The following is a 22,169-nucleotide window of genomic DNA, read 5'->3' on the forward strand; positions in this document are numbered from 1 at the left end:
AGACCAAAAAAACAAACAAACAAATTGTACAGCTCTGAAAAAAAAAACAAATTCTACAGCTATAAAATAATAACTTATACTGTATAAAATTAAAAAGATGGCTTTGAGGACACCTCTACTCTTGTTTGTTCGACTTGCTAATACGGATCTTTACGCACTGAGGACACAAGATCGTGAAGGTACATTAAATTATCATTTAATTACGAGTTAGTCAAAATATACCTCGGTTATTAATGTGCAGCAGTACTTCTTAATTAATCTTTTCCATCAGGACAAACTTTTAAGACAGCGCAATTCAAATGAGACACGCACATGCATGTCACGGCTCGTTTTATTAGTTGCAAATCAACTAGAGTAGTCCACACACATTACTTTCCCATCGACGTCTACACACTGAAAAAATATACATATATAGTAATCCAATTGATTTTCTAATGCAAACCAAGTAATTAATTGTAAGAATGAAAATTTGAATCGTTATGCTTAAAGACCATACATTATCATATGTTTTCTTGTTCTACTAACCGTTTAACCGGATTCGTATCTTGTTTAGTACTTGTAATCCTATTTGAAAAGTATATAAAACCAAAAGAAAAGTTATCTATTAAATTATTAATTTCAATAGGAAAATATGTGCAATTAATAAGGAAAATATTTGCAATTTAATTGAAATTATTATTAATTATAATCATATAGTAAAAAGAAATTTATACAAGAAAAAAATTAGTGATTAACTAATATAAGAAAAATAAGAAATTAATGTATTTTTTTTAAAGTTTTTCAATCGATGAATGATTTGATAGCTTATTTAATATTATGTTATTCTATAAACATTAGTTTTCAAAGTTAGTAACTCATGTGATTGCGACATGTCAATTTTAACAATTAAAATTTTTGTCATGTGTTATACAAAAACTTTCTTTTAACATATTTGTAAATTATAAGAAATTAAAATTTTAAACAATTTAATAAATATAAAAGATAGTTCATATATGTATATATAAATAATAATAATTCTAATTTTTAATTACTAATTCTATAAGAAAAAGAATTAAGAAAATTATACAATTAGTTACTATAACACCATAATTAAATAAATTATACTGTCATTTATTAAACCTAAAAAAGATTGTAATTAATCACCTTTACATAAACAAATAGTTTTCGTTTTTGAATTTTTGATTAATTTAGGATAATGTTAGTATAGTTTTATTTAAAATTAGTTGGACAAATATTAAGGGGGTGTATTGAATTAGAGATTTAGAGGATTTTGGATTTTTATTAAAATCACATGTTATTCAACTAGGGATTTCTAAATGTCTTCTTAAATCCTATATTATTGAATTTGGAATTTTGCTAAATCATTCAAAATCATTCACAATTGCATGTTATTCAATTAATAATTTTAAAAAGTCCTATCAAATTCACTGTTATTCAAAAGTTAACAATTCTTTTTAAAATCCTCTTGATACTGATTTTGGGTGATTTTCAATACCTTTTTTAGTTGAAAATACGGATGAAAAAATCTCACTACTAGAGATGTGATTTTGATGGATTTGTTTTTTTAAATGATTAAAAAAATTGGAGCATTCTCCTTCATCATCGGTCGTCGTCTGTTCATCAATCTCGAACACACAAAATACAATAGATTTTGGATCAATTGATTAGAACGGAGATTCGATTGTGAGAATGATAATGGTTCCAATAATCGAATTGATACATGATCCTATCGTCTTTTGTTCTTAACCATTTTGTTTATGCTCGTCTCCATGTTTCTATGTTGAAGTTGTCTTCGATGTTCGGTCGGATGGTAGGAGATTTCACGCTATGCGCAGCACCGGAATGAATTGGAGGAAGCTTCCGAAGCCACTGAGTCGGGTTTTTGGAATATGAGGAGGAGAGAGATAGACCAAGACAAGAAGAATTAGGAACTAGAGCTTATTTTCTTGATGATCTTACATGTTCGTTTAATTTCTTATCATCATAGGATTCTTATGGTTAATTATGCATTCTAATCGTGTTGTTTTGAATCAAGTCATCAATGAACTAACTTCGGCGTTTATGTTTCTTTTAAGATTCTATAGAATTATGACATTGCTCAGACCAGAGCCGTGCGGACATAAACTGTGGCCTGGAGGCGGTAAAAAAATTTGTTCCGATTCATAAAAAAAATTATTGTCAAGAACGGTAAATATAAATCATAACAAAAGAAACTACAAAGTTTAAAAACAAAAAAAAAGTCTAAACTGAATTTTTTCTTCCCTAGAAAATCATTAGCCAAACTTTCAAAATCAATCATTAACCAGGTGCTTCTGTAGACTTCAAGTATAAAAATAGTAACAGCACTCAACTCAATGAGAGAGCGAGAGAGATGAGGATTCTTCTGTTTCGAGTGATCAATTTAGAAAACTGCATGCAGAAAAGAATGTTTACCATAACTTTATAATATTTATTCAGTTTATTAATCTATTGACTTATTCTTTAAATCGAACGTGGCTATATTATTATGTGAGCCTAATAATTAGAAACTCTGAGGTTGTAGTAAACATTAAGGGCTTAAGTAAAACTAAAGCTCATCGATTTTTTTTTTTTTTAAAGAGGCCGTAGGCCAAAGTTTCTTTTGTTTCTACTGAGGCACGGCTCTGGCTCAGACCTCATAGTGAGAGGAGGAGAACACTTGCTAGTTTTAATGTTCATGTTGCCATATAGTTTTTTCAAAAGCAAAAGAAGAAAACAACAACAACATCATCATTATCGTTACGTCATATGTGTTTTCTCTCTTTTTTCTTCTTGCTGGTTTATTTATTCAAATTTCATCAAATCAAAGATCAATAAAGGATGATGACAAGTGGTGCCTTGAGTTTCACAGCATTCTTGACGACAACATGTTCTGATTGATTTCATAGCATTCTTGACGACAACATGTAGTAAAACTCCTTTAGTCTTTTTCACTTATGCGCTTCTCTTATTCGACAACATGATTTCATACAAAGGCTTCAGTATCTCTTCTTTTCCTATTTCCGGTTTCCTCCAACTTTTTCCGGGTAAATTTTTTGAAGTTCTTACATGTTCTGATTGTAGGGTTTCATCAATCACATATCTCTTCTTCTTGCAATTTACAAACTCTGATGTCTGGTATATTTTGTTCATCATTGTTTAATCAATCAATATCTATGTCTCCTCAAATTCTCTGTTTATATTTTAACAACCGGAACAAGTTTGATAAAGAACTTGAATTATATCAAACAGATTCATAACTTCAATTTTATTTAGTCTGTTATCCAAGTGTTTGTAGTTTGCTATTGAAGTGTTTTCTATTTCAAAATCTTTCAGTTTACATGGTTGGCGGTTCCAACACCACAAGACCGGACCACAATGACACTTCTCCCTTCCTCTGTCTTCCAATCTTCGTTTCTTCTACAAGTTCTTTAGTTTGCTATTGAAGTTTCAAGGAATTTTGGGTGTTTTATGTCATTAATATAGTTGTATTGTAAATTTGGAACGTGGATATAGAAAGGTAAAACTCCGTAGAGATCATTGTATTGATTAGTTGTGTATATATACTACAAAGTCGAGTCTATCTAAACATAAGGAGATATATACTAAAGAGATATATACATATCTATAAAGATTTATGTATATCTTATCTAACACTCGCCCTCATACTAAGCGGGAGGTTTGCGAACGCTAAGGCTGTGTCTAAAAGCAAGGAACTGGGAGGAGGGCAGTCCTTTTGTGAAGACATCAGCAAACTACTGAGCCGACGGGACATGAAGAACACACACTTGACCAAAAGCAACCTTTTCTCTTACAAAATGGATATCAATCTCCACATGTTTGGTGCATTGATGCTGAACCGAGTTGGAGGACAAATAGATGGCAGAAATCTTGTCACAGTAAACGATTGTAGCGTGATGCAATGGAATATGCATTTCCAACAGAAGAGTGCGGAGCCATGCGGCCTCGGAAACGGAATTGGCAACGCCGCGGTACTCGGCCTCAGCACTCAAACGATAGACTGTGTGTTGACGTTTGGAGGATCAGGAAATGAGATTATCTCCAAGAAAAGCACAATAGCTGGAAGTCGAGCGGCGAGTAGACGGACAACCTGCCCAATCAGCATTAGAATATGCAACAAGATCAGTGACTGAAGAGCGATAAATATGAATGCCGTGACGTATATTTCCTTTGACATAGCGAAGAATACGCTTAAGCGCTTTGAGATGAGACTCCCTAGGATCATGCATAAACAAGCTGACCTGCTGAACCGCAAACGCAATGTCAATGTCAATGTCAAGACTCCCATCACAAAGTCGTCGTCTCTATTTAAGGGTTCATCAGTTTTAGTTATTATCAATTAGAAAAAAAAAATTCGAAGCCCTTGAATCTTCCATCTGATTTGCAAGAGGAAATTCTCTCTAGAGTTCCAATGAAATCTCTTGCAAGGTTCAGAGCTGTGTGCAAGCAGTGGAACACTCTCTTTGTAGAGGAAAGTTTCCTCGTGAAGCACTATGGTGAACATCATTTTCTGATTGGGACTCTTTTTGGTATGATTACTTCTTTAGGCATTAAAGACAATATACCTATATTGCTCCAAAACCTTTCCGTCGGAAACATTCGTCCAAAAAAGTGGGGCAGATGAAGCGTACGGCCTTGGATACATACGCCGTTCATCAAGCATCTATGATTACAAACTCATAAGGTTTCGATGTCCTCGTAACTCCATAGGTAGACGTGCCACGGTTGAAGTCTACGAATTCACCTCTAATATGTGGAAGACTATAGACATTAGTTTTGATTGGTTCCTTAGAGCATCATTACTCTGAGTAATGGCTGAACGTTTTCAAAAAACAAGAAAATATATTTTTTTAGAAATTGTTATTATTTATTTATTTTTTTTAATTTCTAATCCACTGAACAAATAACGCATGTCTTCTTTGGTCTGAGAATGGTTTCCAAGTGGATTTTCTTCTTTTTTTTCTTTTCTCTTTTTTTTTTATTATTTTTTAATAAGAGTATTTGAGAAAAGATCTCTTAGTAACGATGGTCTTAAACATTGTCATCGGTGACACCCACTAAAATGTCTTTAAACCCAAACAAAAAAAAATTTGTTTTACAATAATATTCTATTTTTTTAATATAATTGAGCTACTAATAGAAAGACACGTGTTGATTTTTTCTCATCTTGTGTCTCCAGATGTTTAGTGTAAGGCCTTAAATCTTTTCTCTTTCTTACTTTTCCTTTGCTTATTTTTTTTTTTTGGTTTAGATATTTATAGAGACACTCCTGATGGAAATGCCCTACCACTGGCGAGTGTATCTTTGAGAGGAACTCCTTACTGGGTTGGTCTTCGAGAAGACAATACGGCTTTTATATAAAGTTTTGATTTTTCCAAAGAAAGATTTAAGTATGTTGAGCATAATTTTACTGCACCAGATATTTCTAAGGGAGATCGGCTTTCACTGTGACACCAATGTTCTAAAACAAGGAAGATAAATATATGGGTGAAAGATTGTATCATGTCTTGGACCAGGTTGATGACCGTGGATATACCAGAACTTCCGGTATTATATGAACATCATATAGTTTTGCCGGCTGTTTATTTTGTTGTCAAGGATAATGAACTTGTCATATCTGCTATAAACAGAGAAAGAGGACACTTTCTAGACATTTACATTGTGAGAAAGAAGGACTTCCAAGGATTTGAATTCTAATTACTTTTTTCATATTGTTCTCCCTAATGATGTATTTCTTTTGAATTCTTATGTCCAATTCGTAATTCGTAATAATAATTATTATTATTCGTATTTTGTTATGATAAACAATATTTATTTCTTTCATACCACCTATGGACTACTATCCCTTGATACACTATTGCATAATGATTTTTCATCGATGATGTGTTAAGAACGAAGGTAAAGAGACCACGCACGAACGAACAATAGTATTCTTTTGAACTAGATAGATGATATTATTATTTGGCTATATCTTAGCTAGATGATAATTTATCATGTATGTAATATCTAATTACAGATTTAAACTCTAATCCAAAATCAAAACAAAATAGGCACATGAATTTAAAATTCGTTAACTTAATAAAATGTTAATTATCAAATCTATCCGGGACTTCTCACCTAGTTATCTAATTCACAAAATTAATATACATTCCATATGTAAACTTGAATATATTTATTCCTTGTTTTGTGAAATTGCTCCAACACTGAGAGCCGGTCTCCTTTATATATCTCCAGTGCAATAGGATTCAATTCTTCATACCTGAATGGTACGTAGCTGATCAATGGGTTGGAAACCTTTCTTTGGCAAAATCAAAGCTTTGTAGGAACGCTGTATGGTCATCAAGAAGACCAATCCAATAAGGAGTTCCTCTCAAAGAGAGCATCGACAACGGTATTCTAAGAAACCAATCAAAACTGATCATATCTATAACCTACCATGTCTTAGATGGGAGTTGGTCGACTTCAACTCTTGGAGGCTTGTTTATTGAATTACTAGCACATCAAAACAGTATGATCATGTAATCACAATGGCTGAGCCGCTGAGATATCCAAGGCTGTAAGCATCATCGTATTCGTGAAAGTCGCTACCGCATTTGACCCATCTCGTTTCTTTTAGTAACGGGTTCAAAACCAAAAGCTGGTTGTCCATGACACACAACAACAGACAGTCGCAGTGCACAATCTTGTAAACCTTGATTGATCGGTCTGGGCGGATTCTTCTAATGGTAAGGTCTTCGATCATCAAATACGGAGGATCAACCACGTACGTTTTGCATCTCCTCAATGACAATGCCCACCGGAACAAAACTTTGCATCATGTTTGGTTATAAACCGATGTTCACCATTATTAATTACTCTAAACAAAATATACTTTTTTTTTTGTTCAATCAACAAACTATACTATGTTAATTATTCTAACCACCATTAATAATTAATGTACACTTATTATTTTTCTCCACCAGGAAGGACAACGTAATTCAAATGAAACCCCACGTGAAACCCACATGCATGGCACATCGAACGTCATTTGGGATCAATTAATTAATTACGGACTTGAATTAAAAAAAATCATCGTCGTAATTAACCGAAAACACGGCTCGTTTTGTTAGTTGCAAATCAACTAGAGTAGTCCATACATCATTTTCCATTTTCAAACGGGTTTGTTACTTTCCCATCGATGTCTACACATTTGGGGGGGGGGGGGGGGGGGTAACATAAAACCAAATGTAAAAAAAAAAAAAAAAAAGCAGTAGATTTGAATCGTAATGAGTAAAGATCATTATCATATCATATATATATGTTTCCTGTAGAAACATCTTTTAACAAGTTTTAGATGATTATTACATTTGCCATTTCAATACAAATTTGAACTATAACTGCCTATGTGTCTCATATCAGTACCAAGTTTACAAAGCAAAATCCAATTTCTTTGTTAGAACGATATCGTTTATTTTGAATAAAGTGATATTTAATTTTCTCCTAGTTTCGGTAGAGCTCTCCTAGTGATAATGCGTGGTAGGTCAGGTGGCACTCAATTGGACCTACAATGCAATGATACGTGGCAAATCCTAAGCATGTGTTCTCAACTCCCGCCAATTAATTCCCGGGTCGAACGGACCGGAAAATCAGTTCATCGCTTAAACTTCCGAATTTTCAGACAAAAACAAATACTAAAACTTAGCTTTGTAACTTAAGAAGTTTCTGTTAAAGGTGTAGCTTTGAAATTCCAAAGCAGTATTACTTATTTGCTAGTATGTGTGTTTTACATATTCATTTACTTTGCCGGAGACAATGTTAAATTAGCAAAAGTAAAACAAAAGAGAAGAGAAGATTATGCATGTAAAACGTAATTGCATCCCTAAAAACGTTTTGTAAAGTTAACAATTTGAATAATTCACGGGAGAGAAAAGGGGTTTTGATTTGATTGAAAAAGTGTTAATATAAAAAGTAAAAACTAAAAAGAGTGAGTCGCTTTATAATTTACTCCCTCCATTTCAATATAAGATGTTTTAGAAAAGTTTTTTGTTTCATAATATAGAATGCTTTCAAGTTTCTATGCAACTTTTAGATTAGTTTAATATTTTATATTATACAATATTGTTTCTGATTGGTTAAACTTGTTAAAAATAAAGATTTTTTAATCTGCGTGTTTTAGTTAAAACATCCTATATATTGAAATCGAGGAAGTATTAAGCTTCTAACACGTAACACGTAAGACATCCCATATTAAATGTGTGATAGTGCTAATACGACCACTCAAAATGTGTCACGTACAAACATAGAAAACAACTTTACTAACAAGGTGCACACACTCACTCATATATGCATATATACACTGATACACATAGAGATCTTAATTCTTCTCTATCTACTTATGTATAATTGTATATATTAACTGAGAAGACAAATTACAACTTAACCTTAGATTCATAAACATATTTGTATAGAAGTTTTGAACTTTTTTCTCAACAATATGAATGGCAATATATATTTAAAAAAAAAAAAAAAAAAGTTTATCACCCATGTGCACATCGTGAAATATTATGTCAAACTTTGAATGCCTCATGACCTATGGTTCGGTCGTCGAAAACCACCAAAACTAGGTAATATACATATAGAAACTATAGTATTACATGGCTTATACATAAAGGCGCGGAGAGAATTCAAATGAGGAGTTAATACTGTTTAATGATGATGATTGTGGTAAATAAAGACTGAATCGGTCCAAAAAAACAACATTTGATAGATTTTGCTGAGTTACCCTGAAACCTTAACTCATATAAATACATATATTTTTTCCTTCATAGGGGAACAACACGCCAAAACTGAAATCTCGAGGAAACAAATCAAACATTTAATAATTTATTCTTTTTTTCTTTTCTCGGCTAAAAAAATACTAATAATTTCCTAAAATATACGAATAATATCTCGCCGACAAATTTCCCATTCAATAACATTGACTTTTTCGTTACCCACTTTTCATTTCAAACTCACTCAAATTTTTTTCCTAAAGAGTAAAGAAACTTCTCTCCCTTGTCTTGTCTCCTTCTCTCTCTCTTTCTCTCTTTCTCTCTTTCAAAGCTAATAAATACAACATTTGCATCTAACGTTTCTCTAACACAAAAACATGCACTCGATCAGCTCTTTATTATATCTGACCTTCCTCGCCGTCTTCACCGTCTCTTTCGCCGGCGGCGAGAGGTTCAAAGAAGCTCCAGAGTTCTTTAACTCCCCGGAGTGTCTCACCATCGAAAACGACTACGACTTCGTGTGTTCGGACAAAGCCATCCACGTGGCAATGACCTTAGACGCGGCATACCTCCGTGGCTCAATGGCCGCGATTCTCTCCGTTCTCCAACACTCTTCTTGTCCTCAAAACATTGTTTTCCACTTCGTTACTTCGAAACAATCCCACCGACTCCAAAACTACGTCGCTTCTTCTTTTCCTTACTTGAAATTCCGGATTTACCCTTACGACGTAGCCGCCATCTCCGGCCTCATCTCAACCTCCATACGCTCCGCGTTAGACTCTCCGTTAAACTACGCAAGAAACTACCTCGCCGAGATACTCCCCACGTGCCTCTCACGTGTCGTATACCTCGACTCAGATCTCATACTCGTTGACGACATCTCCAAGCTCTTCTCAGCTCATATCTCAAACGATGTTGTTTTAGCTGCGCCTGAGTATTGCAACGCGAACTTCACAACGTACTTTACTCCAACGTTCTGGTCGAACCCTTCTCTATCCATAACTCTCTCCCTCAACCGTCGTCGTCCGCCTTGTTACTTCAACACCGGAGTGATGGTCATAGAGTTAAAGAAATGGCGTGAAGGAGATTACACGAGGAAGATTATAGAGTGGATGGAGCTACAGAAGCGGATCAGAATCTACGAGTTAGGCTCTTTGCCACCGTTTTTACTTGTCTTCGCCGGAAACATAGCTCCGGTGGATCACCGGTGGAACCAACACGGTTTAGGAGGAGACAACTTCAGAGGACTGTGCCGTGATTTGCATCCAGGTCCAGTGAGTTTGTTACACTGGAGTGGGAAAGGGAAGCCTTGGGTAAGGTTAGACGATGGTCGACCTTGCCCGCTCGATGCACTTTGGGTTCCGTATGATTTGCTAGAGCCACGGTTCGACCTCATCGAGCGTTAGATTTAAATGGTTTTTTTGTCGGTTTAAAAAATGTATAATTTTGACTGAACATGTAAAATAGGTAGTGAAAAATACTTGAATAAGAAAATCATAGGAGGAATAGGATAGTCGAAAATGTAAATTAGTTTGGTGGTGGTAGTTACTCTCGTAACGCATTGCCTACTTCTAGCATAATAAATTCGATACCTATAAAGTTATAATAATTGTGAATATATTATCTACCGATAAATGTACTACGGCGAGTCTAAAAGATGTAACAACAAATACATATACGTTACTAGAGCGTTTCTGTTTATGAATTTTCAAATAAAGCTTTTTGGTTTTTACTGTTGACTTCACGTTTACCTTCTTCCATTGAATTTTAGTATGGAAATTTAACATAATACGTAGCTTAATCAGAACTTAGACTTATCATCATGACTATATCTTATACATTCGAAATTTCGAATAAACAACTTAACATATGTTAACAAAATTAGAAGCATCATCATTAACTTAATTTGTTAACAAAAAGAATAATTAAAACAAAGTTAGAATGATGTTGTGCTCAAAGGTTTTTAAAATAATCTTTTAAATGTAACGTCGTATTGTGCGTTACAAGCTTATTTTAACGAACAAAATTGATGATCGTTATGAGATTTAATCTTTAAATAATTAGTTAAAGGTGTAAAGGATTCATCTTCGATAATTTAATGACATCACACAATGTATCAGATTATATTTTTTGTCGTATGAATTGAGATTTTGATAGTTAATAACGTAATACTTAATATAATTAACTTATATATGAAAAATATAAGTCATACAGAAGAAAACTTTTAGTACGAATGTTCAATATGATTTGGCTAGATATTGATCATTCTAATGAGTAATGACGATATTGTCATAGAGGTTGCAGTTTCTTCGGTCGATTCCAAATTTGAGCTGTCTATTCAATGACACCATAATATATAGTTGATTTGATCATTGTACTTAATATTCATATAGTACAACAATATCCAGTAATTTGGTTGTTTTTTTCTTGCGTAAATGAAATAAACTCGCCGGCCAAGTATTACGAGGTTGTCTTCTTGTTAATTACTGCACATCAAAAGTCAACAAGTCAGCGCGTTGTCGACTACTTGATTAAACAAAGAAGCAAACTACAAGTCTTAGTCTATATATCTGTTCTATTTCTGTAACCCAATAATGTATGAAGGAATCTTAGGTTTGAATCGACTAATTTGGGTAAACAGAACTCACGTAGACTTATATGGTCGCTGTGAATAGAAATCACGTAGACTTTAAATACTTTTCGTTTACATACATACTAGGATTTCTACTTGAGTTATGAACATATTGTATATATAAATACCTAAATCTATAAATCTATGTCATATATATGTGCGATTATTAAGAAATAGTTAAATGATTAATAAGCACATGCTAACTACATTATATATGTTTATGTAAATTATTCACGAATATAAAAGATGATGCGTGTGAGTCAACCCAATGGGGATTCCGTCTGGATCTCGACGGATTAATATATAGTGTAGTATACCAATGAACATGCATGTTATTTAGATTCTTTCGCTAGGTCAACTCAAGGATTAAATATATCATGAACTGTAGTTATAGTATTAGATATCGAAAAGTAATATTTTAATACTCAACTTACACAAGAAACATACCAAAAATGCTTAAAAGACCAAACATTTTGTTTATATTACCGAAAAAACTCCAAATTATCTGTTAATTTGACATTATTTAAAGCTTTTTATTCCCCAAATGAAAAAGAAAACTAAAATCCGTAAGCATTTTCTCCATGATCCATCGAGCTCACTTGCGATTAAAGAGAAGGTTATTGATTTTTCATTATAAAAAAAAAGATCTACATTACTATAACGCTTTAAAAAGTCAAGTCTGCATATTATATATGAGTGACAAATTAGGCCGGTGGACAAAATGCCAAAGATCAGCCTAACCAACTCTCATGATCCAAATCGGCTCGCAAGAAAATTTGGCAGATGAAGATTATTTCGCACTATATTTTTTTGGTCAATATCGGACCGACGATTATTTTTTCCCAACCACCAAGAGAACGCACGTTTTCTAAAGTACAAAGCTTCCACATACGAGAAAGGCCTATGAACTGTATCCATCCCTTGTCAGAGAAATCAATTTTTCTTTAGAAAATTTGCCTATTCGTTGTATGACGAATGCCTTCCTTACTCTACTTAGACACTCCAAAATTGATGATAAACTAAAAAATTTCAAATCAATTTGTCTAACTTTGAAACATAAAAGATATTAAGCGCTTGCGTTTTTTTTTTATTACAATGTGCTAACGATAATAAGGCAAGCTATCAGACTAACATATTCATACATCATAATGCGAAATTCCAATTCGCTTAAGACTATAGTTTAGGGGGGTGATGAAGCTCGTGAGAGAAACGAGGCTTGTAACAGCTTAACATGGGCCATATTATGACTCCATAATGTTGGGCCTAATGAACATTTGGTGTTGTCACTTGTGTATTATTATTTTAGGTTATTTTGGATTTTATTATATTTTGTATTAGATACAAAATCAATTAAATGCTTTGATCCCAATCGTTTTTCTTAACAAGTAAACAATTATTTTTTGTTTTGTTGTTTTCTACCTTGTAGTTAGGTATACTCTCTTTTCATTACCTATAATAACAAAGACACTACATCAAGCAAATGGCTAAATTTGTTTGTGGTGGAACTTGTGAGGAGGAAAAAAAACAATATTGATTAGGAAGACAGCTTTTTTCGTGCGGCTCTCTGCTAGGAATATCTATCTAGTTGTATTATAAGCAGTGCGGGTCCAAAAAAAATGAGGCCCAATACATAAACATTTTTTTAATGGATTTTATCATTTTTTAAATGGATTTTATAAGGTAAATTTTAAAAGTTAAAGCAAAATTTTAAGAGGTCATAAAATAGAGGCCTATTTTTGGAATAATACATAGATAAAAATTAAAATATTTAGACCAAATCTTAATTTTTTTGAAAAGTGAAGCCTATATTTGCAATGTAAATATTTAGTTGGGTCTAACTTTTTTACTAAAAATTTCAAACAGAATTAGAGGTCTAATACATTTGTGTCATAGGGATGTGCGGCGGGCCGGACCTGATTATAAGATATCAGAAGTTTAAAATAAGAATACATCAAATTAGTGGTGAATAGCTTTGCATCAGAATAAAATGGTGAATTGTTTTGTATCAAACTATTTTGGTGAATCTCAAAATTAGTAATGTGTGTGTAGTGCACCTAAAAGCTAATGATTGATTACTTAAGATGTAATGCAACAAGAAGAGTCAATCGAAATTTATAGAGATGGGTCATATTATATAATTAATAATTCACTAAGGAAGTTGCGATGAAATTTCAGAAAGCTTTTGTCTTTTACCCATCTAATCATTTAATCTCTGAGCCTACGCCATCAACACATATCTTATAAGCACCTTCTTCGAAATTCCCCTTCAGGACAAAACATGGACCTCGTTTTTGTTCCCTTGGATTTTCGGACAAAATATGCATGTCTTTCTTATTATATTTAATTTTTTTAATATAACTCTTTCATTCTTTTGTTTTCCGGAATTCAATTTTTAATATAACCTTTCAATTATATAAAATACAATAAGATTAAATCCCCCACCAGCTAATGTTCAGACATAACAAGTTCAAATATCATATCCTCCTTAAATCCAAACTATTGAATATTTTTTGGAGAAGTAAGCTATATTTTTCAATCCGAAATGAATGAAATGTCCTAGCTAGAGAGTGAATATATATATATATATATATATATAAATTTTTTTTTGAATTACTAAGAAATTTCAGGCTTAGACTCGTACATGTCCTCAAGTCAGAGATTAAAGTATTTTATATGGTTCTTTTTCAAACGTTGTCTTTCAAACCGACGAGTTCTAGATTTTACGAGAAAGTCTTTACCAGTTGAACTATTAACGAAAGTGAATATATCAAAGGACTCTTAATTCTATAAAATATATTATTAGATTATAATAGAAGATGAATTGTCCAAAAATCCGGATACGATCGTCACAAGAACCAAATTGACTTTCCTAGATAATGTATTAATATTATTATATATGCATTTTAAAATTGATCAACATGGTGAGTCAGTGAGTCTATCATGTTATATATAGAGGTGGGTTAAAGACTAAGTAGAATAACACCCCACATCATAAAATCTCAAAGATCCCACATGGCAACTCAACAAGAGAAACCTTCCTCCAATTCATTCAAATGGTTTTCCACTAAAACCTTAAAGTTAAACCTAAGTTTTCAAAACCGACGAGGGTCACCAAAATCCAACTCTTCGTCAACCTTAAACTCCCCAAGAAGCAACACCGATGACAACAACAACAACAACACAAAGAGTCACGACTCCTTGGACAAAGAGCTCCGTCGAGTCTTCAGCCATTTTGACAGCAACGGGGACGGTAAGATCTCAGCCTTTGAGCTCCGAGACTACTTCGGCTCTGTCGGTGAGTATATATCTCACGAGGCAGCTCAAGAGGCGATAAACGAAGTCGACACCGACGCAGACGGTTCTCTAGGGTTTGAGGACTTCGTTGGGTTGATGACAAGAAGAGATCTTGACGGTGACGGTGGCGGAGAGTTGAAGACGGCGTTCGAGATGTTCGAGGTGGAGAAAGGATCAGGATGCATAACACCAAAGGGTTTGCAAAAGATGCTTGTGAAGTTAGGGGAATCAAGAACGTACGGAGAGTGTGAAGCCATGATAAAATTTTACGATATTGATGGTAATGGCGTTCTTGACTTTCATGAGTTTCGTCAAATGATGACGGTTTAGTTTAGTTAATTTTTTCCTTTTTATATAATTACCCTACTACATGCTCGAACAATGTTTATGGAGTGTATGTGTGTGAGCTAGTTTGAATATAGGGGTTATGTTTGAACTGAAATTATTGAATTGTGGTTGAGATTTAGTTGTGATGGAAATAATTAAATTTATGAATGGTGAATATTTAAGCTTGATTTATCTCAATGACTTAAGATAAATAAACAAGGAGTGTTATTCTATATATGTTGTACTTTAATAGAAATGATGCAAAGACACACATACCATTGAAAGTTGGAGAATTTATTCTGACTTTGGCTCTGCTGGACATTCGCCATATGTTGATTATGTTCTTCACTTTTTCTTTCTTTATTTTGTTTTGGTTTGGAAAGCATTGAGTACGAGTTATCGTGTACCTAGCTATTAGGCTAATATCAATTATATCATATGAAAACAATAAAATACATTGCTCTACGATGCTTAATGATTATATCAAAGACGATTTTTTTCCATCAGATGAGTTTCTATTTAATTTTTATTTAAGAGTTTGAGTTAAAAAATTTAGATTTTATTATTTTTTTGTTCATGTCTTACCTGTTTAGAATTTATAATCTAGGTTTTATACTATTCGGTTTTATCTTTAAAAAATAAATATATAAATTTTTTAAAAGCTTAATTTTGATATAAAATTTAGACTATATTGTTGATAGTTAACCCAATATTTTTCTGCCTCCTGCCGATTTCCTGTAAAGAAAATACAAGCAAGGCAAATAAACTAGGACGAAAACATCAAAAGAAACTTCAAAATTATAAAGGATCAAACCTTTTTATCTAGATGCCAAATTTTTTAATTAATTTTATGTATTACATGATGATTCATAGCAATTAAAACAAAATCAAACAAATATGATAGAAGAATTATAATTTTAAATATTAAGAAAAATCTTTTAAACATTTGTATTATTAATTATGGAACATTAATTGTGTTTGGTTGTTGAGATAGTAGAAAATTAGTTGTAAGGCTGTTTAATAACATGTATATAAGAAATCATATATAATATATATTACGTATATACCCTTCGTGAGTTATTTTTTTTTCTTAAATATGATGGCATTTTGTGTAATATTTTACTCAAGCAAAATTTATTTTCTAAAATGCACTTCAAAATGTTATTATAGATGATTGTCTTTTGAATTTTTTTATAAAGAAAGTTTGTCAAAAAAAAATCTTAATAAAGAATAAAACAATTACTCAAAGACAAATAAACATATTGGAAAACATTGCATCATCAAATTTGTTGAGTCACATGATTATTATCATGATAATTAAGGGGAAAGGGTTCAAACAAATTTTTAGCAAATTTTTTTTTTAACAATTGACAAAGTTTATTATAATATTTTATTTAATTAATTGGACAGTTATACATATCATATAATTATCATATATTTAGATATTTATTTCATCATCATGATTTTTGTAGTTCCTCTGTGGTGGTGGTGGTCGCACAGGACGACCCCAGAGGTTTATTGTCTGGTGATTCTTATAGTTCATTTGCGGTAGAGGTGGTTGCACAGGACGACTCCAACCGTTTATTGTCAAATGATTCTTAGAATTCATATTTGGTGGGGGTGGTTTCACAGGACGACTCCAGTTTATTGGTTGATAATAATTGTAGTTCATTTGTGGTGGCGGTGGTCGCACCGGACGATCCCAAAGATTTATTGTCTCATGATTCTTATCGTTCATCTGCGGTGGCGGTGGTCGCACCGGACGGCCCCAAAGGTTTACTATCTGATGATTCTTATCGTTAATCTGCAGTGGCGGCGACCGCACAGGACGCCCCCATCCATTTATCGTCTGATCACGGCTTGGGTTTGAGCTTGTTTTCGAATAATCCATCATTTTGGATTACTCTCTTCAACCTATATTATTTTTTTGCTTGGTGAAAAATTTCACAATAATTACCATATGTATATCTATGTTGAAGTGACTGATAATATTGTATATTTATTTTGAAGTGATTGAAAATAGAGAAAGTATTGATTATTAATCATATAGAAATAAGTATCTATGAAAAATATACATTTTCGTTAATACTATTAATTACCATATTTATTGAATATTGGTCGGTGTGAAGAACTCCATTTCCATGGCTCTCTTCAAGCCCTAAAAGAGAAAAGGTGGATTCAATAAGCAACCATATTAATAGATTACAAGTGTGAAATCGATAATAATTATAACAGATCTTTGATATTAAAAATGTAAAATTATTTAATTAGATGATTTAAAAAAATCTAATATTACTTGAGGAACACAATGGAAAAAGGAGCAAGAACGACATGAGAACCACCAACTTCATCTTTTGAAAGCATTTTTTGGAGAAAACAAGATATAGATTTTAGTTTTGTTGTTTGGAAGAGTAAGACATGATTCTCTATATATATATTCACCATTACACAAGTTTGTAGTGGTGAATAAATGTGTTGGCAAATTGATAAATATTTACTAATGTATATATGCCATTAGGTCTAAATAATTATGCATTCAACATATTTACAATTACCATATTATTACACATTTATTATAATTCAAAGTAAAACTTTTCATCAAAAAAATAATTTCAGACAATTACCATATTTATAATTAGTCATCAAAACATTTACATTTTAATGTTTCACAATTAGTCACTTTCTATCAAATTAGTTGGTCATGATTTTATAAATATTTTGATTATTAAATTGTAAATATGTTAATTGTTAGAAAAATAAAAATATTGACCAAAAGATTTACTTTGACTTGTAGTAAAGTGTAGTGCATAGTTATTTGAGAATTTGTTGGAAATGCACTTTTGAGATACTGTTTTCAAAGATAGCATTTTTCTTGAACATTTATTTTTACCCTCTTTTACACAATTACAATATGTTAAATTAATTTTTATAACTTTTTTTTAGGTTTCTATTTTTGAAAATACCCCTAGTTATTTAAACATATTGGCATATATATACACTAGATTAGGATCCGCTCAATGTGCGGATTTTAAAATAATTCAATAAATTTACATTTGACAAAAAAACTATTAATATTTTGTTATAGATATAAATTATTATTAGAAAGTAAATAAATATATATATATATATCATACTTTTTGTTAGGGGAAAAAAATATATTCATTTTTTGCTTTTAATACACTAATTTATATTTGTAAATTTTAAATTTCTTATAATAATAATAATAACACTTTAAAGCTAAATTATTAATAACTAAAACTTTCACCATATATTCATCATTATTATCGCAAAACGTGATTTCACAATCTCATCTAAATTATGATTTCACAATTTTTCACAAATTATTTGACATGCAAACATGCTATCAAACCGTCATGTTATTAACATCCAATTTTACTATGTATTTTACTATTAAAAAAATAGGTTTACATTCAAAGATACTTTATTATTAAAATAAGCTCTTTATCACTGCAAAGTTCCGACCGCCACCTCTTAAGTGGGGTCCACGTCCTTTCTAGGCCTATGAGCTTACTTTTATTCGATAGTCGGTACACTATGTTTGGGAGAACGTTCTCTTTAAGACTTGTTTACAGATCTTAAAAATCATTACATGATCTTTTGCCGTGTTTTTTTCTCACTCGCATAATTCCAACAATCACTTCCTCAAATATAGTCTATCATAAAACTTTCACAGCTCAAGCAAAATTAACTGTGGAGTTCTCTCATGATGGTTGACCAGAAAGATAAATGCACTTTAGTCAAATCGAATTTTTAAAATTTTTCTGCATGCACCACCATATTCTTTGAAACGAGGGTGCTACAATCACTACCTACTAAATGTCTCTATGAACACCTTAAGATGACCAACCAATAAAGGTTAAGAAATTGAGAGAAAAAATATGAGCACGATGATATATAAATCTTAAATAATTTAAAGATATACGATAGATACTAAAATAAACAATCAAATATAGTACAACATAAGAAATTCAAAGTTAAATGTGGAGTTCTCTCATGATGATTGACCAGAAAGATAAATGCACTTTAGTCAAATTGAATTTTTAAAAATTTTCTGCATGCACCACCATATTCTTTGAAACGAGGGTGCTACAATCACTACCTATTAAATGTCTCTATGAACAACTTAAGATGACTAACCAATAAAGGTTAAGAAATTGAGAAAAAAAAAATATGAGCACGACGATATATAAATCTTAAATAATTTAAAGATATACGATAGATACTAAAATAAACAATCAAATATAGTACAACATAAGAAATTCAAAGTATTATTAAAAAAAAATACTCATCTTACATATCTTTTACTGAAATAAAATGAGTATTTATTTTTTACAATATAAATTTAAAATAAATAATGTAAATATATTAACTAAATCATAACACATATCATGTCACATAAGATAAAAATAAATATTTCATTTTTACATGTGTGGTAATCTTAGATCTATCATGCTCATATTGCCGAATTATTTTGAGTTAATATCTTAAATCTATAAAGTAACACATGTCACGTTCACGATTAATTTTAAAAACCAAGCTTTGTTAATAATATTTTTATTTCTTTCTTTGACACTTGTCAAAAACTTATTGATGACGATAAACTTAACACTTGTTACTATCATATTAATGACTAATTTGCAAACCAAGTTTTATATGCTAAAAGAATTCAGCTAATTATGTAAAAGCCTGCACACTATAAACAATAATAGAATTTGAAATTAACCAACAATTTTGCATAAAATTGTTAAGAAAATCTTATAATACAAAAAGAGATTTTTTAAATAAATTAGAAATTAGTTTAACTTTTTTGTATATTAATAATTTTTTTGTTATTTATGTATAACATTCCTTTTTTATGATAGGTTTAGAAATTTTATATTTTTTAGATAATATTTTAGTAAATATAAAATTAACATGTGTCAACATCTTATTAATACAATTGACAAATGTCAGAATTTTATTAATAAGTAACTTTGAAACCAAGCTTTATATAATAAGATAAGAAATCATATCATACCAAAAAAGATATACATATCTTAGAACTAAAAATACAACTATATATAAGAAATTATATCATAAGGGTGATAATTATCAAATTCAACATTGTTATTTTTCTTTGCATTCCATCTTTTCTTTCGTAACCATAAGTTTTCCGTGAAAATGAATAAATTTTTGAATATTTTTACTTTTCTTTATCTCCTTGCTATGTTCACATGTAAGTAATTTCTTAATCTATATGATTGAGTATGAGACTTATTTGAACGATTCTATAAACAATATTTGAAAATTTGAAAATATATTTTTACTGTAATAACAATTAATTTATTCTTAGGTTTAAACGTACTTAATTATGGAATGGTTGAGAGTCGAAGTCTGCTGCAGCCCAAACCCATCTCGCATATGATGAACCAAGTGACCGTGTATCCGCAAAAACTGCCATGTCCGCCTGGGTGTAACTGGACATGCGACTTAGCATTTGCGACAGGTTGTAAATGCATTTGCTAGAAAATCTATGTATAATCAATGTCAAACCTATGAAAGTAATCATAATAATAATAATATTAATATATACATATGTATATCGACCTTTGGTGTAACAAAAATAAAATCTATATGTACAATAAAAATTATGGTAAAGACCACTTTGGCTCTAGTTTGATCATCACGGTATGGTTTAGGGTATATAGTTGGGTGTCAAGCGGGCATGGACATAAAATATTATGTCTGTGGGTTTTACAGGCCTTGCCCAAACGGATTATAGGTTTTAGTGGGTTATGCCTGCAGATTGGCGTGTTGGCCCGCAATCTTCAAATATCTAATAAAAATATATATATAATATAAATACATAAATATTTTATATAATTTTAAATATATATGTTTTAAAAGTATGTGGTAACACAAATAAATTTAATGTAAAAAAATTAAAACATCGATAAAAGTCAATATAAACATTAATTTTTTATTTAAATTTATTTTTAAATTTATTATTTATTAATTGTACTATTTACCGGCTTAGTTTGAGGAGGGGAAGTCCAGCTGAACCGGAAATAATCACAATTTTATTTTTGTGTTATGTTGGTTTTGAATTTTAAAATTGAAAAAATTGCATTCACAATACTAAATTGAAATTCGGTTTACATCGTCCAAACCCAAGTACATGATCCTATAGTCTCCCCTTCAGCGAAATCCAGGTACCTAAACTCCTATACCCTTTTATTCTTAAAGTATTTTTGAGGCACCCTTAATCATGTCATCTTTTTGAGAGAATCTTCCACATCAAATACAGAGCCGACCACCCAATCTCCATGTCCACTTTTTGACCTAGACTCTGATACCAATAGGTGGGCTTTCCAAGCCCAAACCAACTCTCATCTTAGTATGATATTATCCGTTTTGGACCCAAGTGGTCCAGCCTTCAGAGATTTTTTATTAGGCTCCTTCCCAAAAAATCGCATATTGTAATTGGAGTTGGACTTGACTTATATGTATTAGAAACTTATTTTCTAATCTTGTTGCGTGGGACATTAGTTTGTATCCAAACATATATTACCGCAACAACAACATAAAAAATATTTTTTTTTCTCTATATTTTGTAGTGTATAAAAAGAATAATGAAATTCACAATTTTCCGGTTTAGTAAAGCGCTTCCACAGATGAACCGGAATTGGCATATCAGTATTCGTCCAAGAAAGTGTAGAGTACAGAGTGTTGATCAAAGGTCAATTAAAACCTAATGTGTACTCCACCACGATCTAGTGGTATCGTTGTAAACTTTAGGATCAAATCCACAGATACCAAGAATTGCACTATGAAACTTATTAAGATCGAATCTAGCTAAAGCAAAAGAGAAGGTTTGTGTTTCAAGTAACTATCAAAATTGGAAAGTAAATAAACTGTTTTGACCATGAAGTAAATATTGGGCACAGGGAATTTATGGGGAATACGATTCTCGGACCTAAGTGGTTAGATGGGGTTGCATTAGACACCGTTCTAGAACTAAATCACTGTTGTAAAACTAACCTACTTCCGCAGCGTTAGCTATCTATGCAACGAATTAACTAAACCCTAAACCTCTGTTTAGATTTAGCAAACCAAGCACGCAATAACAAGTTCAAGTTTGATAAGTT

The 22,169-nt window shown here is 31.6% G+C and overlaps 2 protein-coding genes and 2 pseudogenes across 3 annotated transcripts; 3 read left to right on the forward strand and 1 right to left on the reverse strand.

Moving 5' to 3' along the window:
- Window positions 1-3,815: 3,815 nt before the first annotated feature.
- Window positions 3,816-5,715, forward strand: LOC147942714 (putative F-box/LRR-repeat/kelch-repeat protein At1g11620; annotated as a pseudogene).
- Window positions 5,716-8,953: 3,238 nt separating this feature from the next.
- On the forward strand, window positions 8,954-10,502 carry LOC104699054 (putative galacturonosyltransferase-like 2 pseudogene; annotated as a pseudogene). The gene has a single exon (XR_015559155.1). The product of XR_015559155.1 is annotated as a putative galacturonosyltransferase-like 2 pseudogene (transcript).
- Window positions 10,503-14,372: 3,870 nt separating this feature from the next.
- On the forward strand, window positions 14,373-15,254 carry LOC104791296 (putative calcium-binding protein CML41). The gene has a single exon (XM_010517146.3). It carries the CDS (start codon window positions 14,413-14,415, stop codon window positions 15,022-15,024), a length of 612 nt encoding a protein of 203 aa, XP_010515448.1. The 5' UTR covers window positions 14,373-14,412; the 3' UTR covers window positions 15,025-15,254.
- A 5,122-nt stretch (window positions 15,255-20,376) lies between these two features.
- LOC104699057 (uncharacterized) lies at window positions 20,377-20,506 on the reverse strand. Its single transcript, XM_010414409.3, is given in 2 exon segments — window positions 20,377-20,476; window positions 20,478-20,506. Coding segments are annotated over 2 exon segments (129 nt in total).
- Window positions 20,507-22,169: the final 1,663 nt, after the last annotated feature.

The sequence above is a fragment of the Camelina sativa genome, chromosome 6 (genome assembly GCF_030686135.1).
Source record: "Camelina sativa cultivar CO46 ecotype springtype chromosome 6, ASM3068613v1".
Taxonomy (NCBI): domain Eukaryota; kingdom Viridiplantae; phylum Streptophyta; class Magnoliopsida; order Brassicales; family Brassicaceae; genus Camelina; species Camelina sativa.

What these genes read in the sequence shown, in the direction of transcription:
- LOC104791296 (XM_010517146.3), top strand. Translation starts at nt 14,413, where the DNA reads ATGGCAACTCAACAAGAGAAACCTTCCTCCAATTCATTCAAATGGTTT.